The sequence below is a fragment of the Clupea harengus genome, chromosome 9 (genome assembly GCF_900700415.2).
Source record: "Clupea harengus chromosome 9, Ch_v2.0.2, whole genome shotgun sequence".
NCBI lineage: Eukaryota > Metazoa > Chordata > Actinopteri > Clupeiformes > Clupeidae > Clupea > Clupea harengus.
The window spans coordinates 7,465,491-7,473,717 of record NC_045160.1 but is presented as its reverse complement, the minus strand read 5'-3'; the positions used below and the strand labels follow the sequence as shown (position 1 = coordinate 7,473,717).

The 8,227-nt window shown below is 47.7% G+C and overlaps 1 protein-coding gene across 1 annotated transcript in view; it reads right to left on the bottom strand.

The window, feature by feature from the left end:
* Positions 1 to 860: 860 nt before the first annotated feature.
* dph1 (diphthamide biosynthesis 1) overlaps positions 861 to 8,227 on the bottom strand; it is a 72,240-nt gene continuing 64,873 nt past the window's right edge. The window contains exons 10-12 of the mRNA XM_031574141.1: positions 5,376 to 5,454; positions 2,116 to 2,250; positions 861 to 1,475 (exon numbers count right to left, since the gene is read on the bottom strand). Coding sequence (XP_031430001.1) covers positions 1,389 to 1,475; positions 2,116 to 2,250; positions 5,376 to 5,454 — 301 coding nt within the window. The 3' untranslated portion in view covers positions 861 to 1,388. The remainder of the gene's footprint in view (positions 1,476 to 2,115; positions 2,251 to 5,375; positions 5,455 to 8,227) is intronic.

Here is an 8,227-nt window from a genome sequence, read left to right as displayed (position 1 = left end):
GCCCTGAGCTTACCTGCAGCCGAGGCTTACAGGGAGAATCTCTTTTGATTGAGACTAACACACACACACACACACACACACACACACACACACACACACACACACACACACACACACACACACACACACACACACACACACACACACACACACACACACACACACACACACACACACACACGCCCTGCTGTGAGGTAGGGCTTGGGCGATAAATAATTCACATTTTTAGCAGCGAGGAACAAACAATGCACACCAAACAAACTGTCAGGCAGCAACACATGAATCTCCATCCTCTGAGCACAAGTCCGCTTCATTACCACCAGATCAACCAACAAGGACACAAAGTACATGAAAGAATTTTATTCAGTGTCAGAAATGAATGGAATAAAAGGTGCGAAAGACATGAGCTGGCATGTGTGTCTGTACTTGCAGGCTGTATTTGACTTAGTCACACACACATACACACACACAAAACACACACACACACTTGCTTAGTGGAATACATTCTCCTCTGCAGGAGGCCTTTGTCCATGCTGCACTACCAAAAGCTCCTTGGGCAACACACCACCGAAAAATGTTTAATTGATTGAATAAGCAATGCATCATTAATGTGCATGGTGCTGAGCTTTGGGGATCAACACCCCAAGGGTTGCCCATCCTGATTCAACAGACATCTCATTTAATAAGCGTGGCTTATACACCAGGATGCTCAAGAGACCACGGAGAGTTCCACCGAGTCATCTGATGTTCGTGTCGGAGTAACACATAAATAAATCAGAAACAGCCATTTGGTTCCTCGTCATGTATGAAGACATCTGAACGGCACAGAGCAAAGTGGGAATGACATAGTGGGAATGTCTATAGATTCCATACACTTCAGACACATTACATTTCAGTTCCTATTTCATGTTGTGGTAAATGTCGCATACAACATTCAACGTCCAATGTCTATTCAGGCTTTGGCTGCTATGAAGAATATTACACAAGCAAATGTTTTGTGAAGTGTGGTTACATGAACTGTAGCTATGAAAAACATGACTGAATGATGGCAGCAAATTCGTCCACGAATAGTTAGGATAAGAATAATAAGGCAGTTCTGTCATCCTCTCCCTTTTCTCTCTCTCTCTCTCTGTCTCTCTCTGACAACAGGCAATAAAGGCATCTTTTCAATGTGTGATGCAGTTTGTTTGTTGTTGTGTTTGTTGTTGTTGTTTTCTCTCTGTTGACATATCAAGGGAGAGACTAGCGAGGAGGGTGCACAGCAGCGTTCTGTGACACGCAGTGACGATGTGCTCAGAGGTTCTGATTGGCTGGCCGGTCTCCTGCAGATGGTGGAGATAAGCCGTGGTTGGCTGCCGGCGTGGAATAGAACAGTTCCGCTCTGTCCGTCATTCCTCCTGGCAGCCACAGGGGGCGCTCTGGTCCCGTCCGCAGGACTTGGGCATGGGAGGCTGGGATTGATCCTGGCCACTCTTCTGGAAAAGCCACAGGCAGAGATTCAGCATGTTAAAAAAACAGCAGCATTACTATTTCAACAATCACCACAAGAACACGCTGAGCCTCAGCTTTCACCACTCAAAAAAAAGAATCGCTGGGCAACCAGCAACCACACATGCAAACTGGAAAGAAATAGGGCAAATAAAGGAGGCTCTGAATTTTACATTTGACCAGCATTTTTTTATGATGGGAGACATGAGTACTACATTTGAGTAATACTGTGGTTCTCACACATCTGTGTTCTCACGTCAGTGAGCACTGCTCTGCATTATTCAGGATCTTTTCACATCAATTAAAACACATCACAGCTCACCATTCTTTCCCGGCTGAATGGCAAGCAGCATTAATGCACCGAGCTGCCTGAATGTTGTGTGTGCTCACTGCGTGCGCTCACAATACAGAACACAATACAGTCCTGACACCTCCGGAGTGCAGTCACCCACAGGCCACAGGGGCGTCACCATAGCGATGCTGTCCGCCCCCCACGGCCCAACTCCTAATCCTTCTCTTGGGTTTATTGAGCTGTGAGGCACACCTGAATAAATTATATTCCTCACGACCTTCTCTCTCCTCATAAATGTACATCTGCCTGCCTGAGTGCCGTGCCACACCACGCACCTGGGTCTGCCGGCGAGGGGCCCGCGCCGGCTGGTTGTCGGGGTGATTGGGGGCCCAGGGTCCCAGGCTTTGATTGGAGTAGAAGTCCATAGGGTACACATCCTGCCAGCCAACCTGCTGGAGCGCCACAGCAGCCTGAGGACAAGAGGGGGTCGGGGTGGGGGGGGGTACAGAGAGTCAACGGCTGGGCTTCTGCTGATGGCACAACAAACACATCCTGACAAAGATGTGGGATGGATTAAATTCAGCTGAATCAACACAGATTGAGAGCACGGAGGGAGATGAAACAGAATCAGAGAGCGAGAGACAGAGAGAGAGAGGGAGAGAGGGAGAGAAATACACAGGAGAAAGCACACGTTTAAAGTGTGTGTGTGTGTGAGTGAGCGAGCGTGAGAATCTCTGACAGTAGCATCCCTGCACTCTGAGCCTAATCTCAGGCCCATAGGGGTTGACAGGGAGGGTTGGGAGGATGGGGAGCAGGGATGACATCCACCTGATGAGAGCCTGTGCCAGTGACAGTGCCAGTGTCAGTGCCAGTCACGTGGGGGGGGTTAGAGGCAGGGGGGTGGAGCAGGGATGACATCCACCTCATGAGACCCTGTGCCTGTGTCAGTCACGTGGGGGGGTGGGGGGGGTTAGAGGCAGGGGGGCGGGGCATGACGGCAGGCGACACAACAGTGACTCCTACCAGCCCGACACGTGTCAAAACAAAACGGAGAGCGGGCCAAAACCTCCAAACGAGCCCCATCACCCGCCCCACCTGTCTGAGGACGTCGGCAGATGTGTGCCGCCTGAGGTGGTAATACCAGGCGATCGCTACCATGGCGACTAACCCAATAACAAATCACATCAACATACTCGGATTTCACATGCCTAGAATACAGGCCTACTACCATACCCCATCACTGCGCTCATGATTAGGATTAGGACTGTTGATTAACACATAACATCACCTGCTTGTGTGAGATCAAGTAAACAGACTATACTCAATAACACTCTCGTCTCTGTACAGTACACACATCTCGCCACGGTTATGTCGGAACAACAAGCACCACTCTCTCCACGCAGGATGCTTCACGCTTGTGCTTTGACGTTTTGTGCTCCCTTGTTTTTTTTCAGCTCATAAAAATCAGATGCTCAAAGACTAATAAAGTATTCTCTTTAGCCCGGCTCATACAGTCCATGTCTACTCTGTTTCCTGAGCAAACTAGCTCCCTCCTCTCTTACTCTCACTCACTCCTTCTCCTTCCCTCTGCCCTGGTTTAAACTGCTTCTCTGCGCTCCCCAGATTAAGCCGCATCTCTGTAGCGCTCCTTCATTAGTCTCTCCATCATCACCTCATCCTCTCCTCTCATCCCTCATGTGCCTCTCACACAGTTCTACTCACTGCTACTGCTAATCCCTATGCTGACAGGGAAAGCAAGTACGTCTTCTTGACTATAAATATAACATGAGACGCACTGAAAATAACCACTCAGCCTCCACCAACCCTCCATCCACCCAATCTCTCTGTTCCTCGTCTCTTCTTAACACCACTGAGGAAATGGGGACAAACTGGGATATATTAGGATGGAACACAAGCCAGAAAAATTAATAGGTTTCCTTCTCAACCACGGAGGCTACGCTGAAATCATTCCCCCAATTGTTTGACATGAAAGTGGAAACGGAGACGATATGGAGACCAGTGCTTTTGGGAGGCGGCGAAAAAAAAAGAAGAAAAAAAATGAAACAAAAAAAAACAATGTACACGGTGATTGCAGGATCCTGACGTCGTGCACATTTCCATATCTCCGGCGTTCCCCCTCGTGAGCAGTGCTCCCTGGGAAGAGATGGATTATTTCCTTCGCCCGGCCTGATGGGCCCGCACCGGAGGTGTTGCTTGTGATGCCAAGAACGCCGGTGACTCTGGGCAATCACTGTCAAGTTGGCACAAAACATCAACATAAAGGCAGAGAGGTGTCATCAGAGACCGCTGCCGACGCCAAATTGCTTTCCCCAGACGAGTTTCCGGAAGAGTGGCATTCAGGATACCTGCAATCTACAGGCAAGCCACTGATTTCGACATCCCAAGCGGCATGATTTCTGAGCCCTGACTATCAACAAAAACACTGTCTTCCATGAATTTAGAACGGCATGCCGCCTATACCATCATTTACATTGGGCCAAGTTTTTAGTATCTACTGAATATTCATAGCGTAGTCTGAGCACTCCAAGGCCATTCTTCTACCAAGGTGGAGAGCCATGTCAAGGCAATCTAATTAGTCATTCCACAGCACTGGCTCATATTTCTAGGAGAAATCATTATATACATTCTATATTGTCAGTCTCAAATAACAGTAGATTATTTTCCAGCCGTTATGGAACTAAACATGACACCTATGTGTGGAGAACGGTGTGCTAATTCTGGCTAAAAGGCTGGCATGAAATGAATCATTATGTGAGAGCACGCTGGTCCCCAGTGACTGGAGGGGAATTGGGGGGAGGCAGTGAGTCATAAAGGCAGCGGCAGATGGAGTTGCAGTACAGCTGAACACCCAGCAGGGGGAGCTGTTTCCCTATGGTCCTGCCTGACTGGGCCTGGCACGGAGGCCGCCATCTCCTCACTCTCCTGTTTGCTACAGAGGAGAGAGAGGGAGAGAGCGAGCCTCAGACAGCGACACTAGGTAGAGTTTTTTCCCCCTTCCTTTTCCCATGTGTGTGTGTCGGAAGATGACAGTTTGCACGCACATAAGCCCGGTCGCAGCTGTAGGGGTGAGGAGATTTACTAACTCCTCTAATGTTTCCCCTGCTGGCAGACAGCAGCCTGGCTCCGAGTGCTAGAGCCCCACACAGGAACACCACTGAGTCCTCTAACCCCTTCCACTGAGACCCGCCGCTCTCGCCCATTCATCTCAGCTACACAGGCACAGGCGCATACGGAGGGAGAGAGAGAGAGAGAGAGAGAGAGAGAGAGAGAGAGAGAGAGAGAGAGATATGGAGTGAGAGATACACAAAGCTGGGCTGGTAAATGCAACAAGGACCACAGCAGAGAGAGGTTAGGGACGTGATGGAGGATGCTTGTGTATGTGTGTGTGTGTACCTTTCTACATCCACAAGAGATTTGAGAGGTGACTGAGCATGAAATGTGTGTGTGTGTGTGTGTGTACACATCTGACACATGGTTTATTTACACGTGTGTGATGGGCGTCCTCCTGATCTGATGTGGAGCAGTGGTGTGTGTGTGTGTGTGTGTGTGGGGTGGTGGACTTAAAGATGCGTACCTCGTACGGAGACAGCAGGGGTTTGGAGAAGGCCGTGCCCCAGTCAATGGACAGCCGAGGACAGGCAACCTGCACCCACCTATGGGGAGAGAGAGAGAGGGATGAACCAGTGAGTGAGAGAGAGAGAGAGAGAGAGAGAGAGATGAACTAGTGAGTGAGAGAGAGAGAGAGAGAGAGAGAGAGAGAGATGAACCAGTGAGTGAGAGAGAGAGAGAGAGAGAGATGAACCAGTGAGTGAGAGAGAGAGGGAAGAGAGAGATGAACCAGTGAGTGAGAGAGAGAGAGATGAACCAGTGAGTGAGAGAGAGAGAGAGAGATGAACCAGTGAGTGAGAGAGAGAGAGAGAGAGAGGGAAGAGAGAGAGAGATGAACAAGTGAGTGAGAGAGAGAGAGAGAGAGAGAGAGAGATGAACCAGTGAGTGAGAGAGAGAGGGAAGAGAGAGAGAGAGAGAGAGATGAACCAGTGAGTGAGAGAGAGAGAGAGAGAGCGAGAGAGAGATGAACAAGTGAGTGAGAGAGAGAGAAAGAGGGGAGAGAGAGATGAACTAGTGAGTGAGAGAGAGGGAAAGAGGGGAGAGAGAGATGAACTAGTGAGTGAGAGAGAGGGAAAGAGGGGAGAGAGAGATGAACTAGTGAGTGAGAGAGAAAGGGAGGAGAACAGGGAGAAAAGGGACGATGGCATATTGAGGAGGCAGAGCACATCTCGGCCTGTGAATTGCGAATATTAATTTGTGTGTGTGTGTGTCTGAGCCTGTGTGTGTGTGTGTGTGCTGCTTGGGCTCTTCCACAGCGATGCACCTGATTCTCATGCTGCAGATAGGGCAGTAGATTTGCACAGGCCTCATCAGATTAGGCTGCTATGAAGAGGCTGATCTGCTTGAAGGGGTTTCAGCCATTATCTGCGCAAGACATGAGTAAACAAAGAGGAGGAAGGGTGGAGGGTGGAGATGGAGTGACAGAGAGCGAGAATGGAGGGAGAGATGGAGAACTCATAGTGTTTTTTTTTATTTATTTATTTATTTATTTTTTTGTATCTATTCTTAGCTGTCTATGTTTTTTCTTTACGCAATTATTATAATTGTAATGTTTTTTATTTAAGCATTTTTATTTTATGTATTTTAATTTTTTTTTTTATTATTTAATTAACTTATCTGTTCCTGTATTACCATTGTTGTTATTATTGTTGTTATTATTATTGTTCTTATTGTTTAAGTGCTTTGGCAACAGTGTACCATACATTCATGCCAATAAAGCCATTGAAAATTGAAATTGAAAAATGGAGAGACACAGGAGAGATATACAGAGAGTGAGAGTAAGGATGGGGGGATATATGGAAATGGGAGGTTATAAAAGAGAGAGAGAGATGGAGGACAGAGAAAGGGAGTTGGAATTTTAGATCTGAGGATACCACAAGGAAAACAAAGTGGAGAGAGAGAGAGAGAGAGAGAGAGAGAGAGAGAGAGAGAAAACAAGGGGCAGAGAACACTGCACCCAGAGAAGGGAGAAAGAGACAGATGAGTGAGCAAGAAAGAAAGAAAGAAAGAAAGAAAGAAAGAGAGAGAGAGAGAGAGAGAGAGAGAGAGATAAGGACAGGGGTAGAGCAATGGGGGAACACGGAGAGAACAAGGGAAATGGAGGAGTACCCGAGAGGTAGGAGAGAGGGGCTGGAGAGAGAGATGAGAGAGATGAGAGAGAAAGAAAGAAAGAAAGAAAGAGGGAGGGTGCGCTCCTGTCCGGCTTGGGAGAGAAAGAGATCAGAGATCAGGCTCATAGGCGTATGCATATGCGGTCAACACACACACACACACACACACACACACACACACACACACACACACACACACACACACACACACACACACACACACACACCGCAGCTATTTTTTAGGCCAGCCGACACCTTCCTCTTATTATTAGAAACAGTGACTTCTTAAGACTCCAGTGGTACAGATGTTCCTCCTCATGTTGCACCATTAGGCAAAGCAGGCATTTCTGAAGGCAACCTCCTCAGGACCCTGAAGTACCAGGTCAGACAGGTGAGGGTGGCATTCCTGTTTTGCAGGTGATTCAACTCTAGGGTCAACAATACGGAAGAAGGAAGAAGGATATCCATTTGGTGTACTTAATTCTCTGCCAAACGTACGAAAATGTGCTACATCAGGGGTTTTCAACCAGGGGTCCGTGGCCCCCTGGTGGTCCGCGATGGCATTGCAGGGGGTCCGCGACATGAGCCTATGTTGATCAGTTCACCATTGACTTTTTTTTATTTTTATAAATATACCTGGGCCCGTCGACATATTTATGTCTGAATAGCCAAGTCGCATTGCCCAAAATACTGATGTAGACCCATATTCAGCGAAGAAATTACACTGACAAGTATTATAGGCAGAATATGTGGCGGCGGCGACGGAGGTTACAAACATGAAAAAGAAGGGTACGGGACTGTAAAATGTTTTGGGAATCACTGGCACATCAGTGGGCCGCGGATTACTTTCTGGTCAGAATGGTGGTCCCTGGGACAAAACCAGTTGAAAACCCCTGGGCCACATGACTAGATTCCCTGCTATCAAGCGGTGAATAAGCCTTGCAAAAACCTTCAAACTTTTAGAGTTTTTTTCAGACGTCAAGTTTTTTTACGAATAGTAATTGCAGAATACAAGGGACATGCTTACAATAAGGAATGGATTTTTAAATATTCTCCCATTCTTTTGAAACAGTGAAAAGAACAAGGTCAGCTTAGAGGATTGGGAAAAAAAGTTTAATATACAAAGACTGAAACCGTATGATATTGTGCTCCGTCTCTCCAGCTCCATCTTACTCCCTCTCTCTCTCTCTCCTTTTTTCTCTCTCTC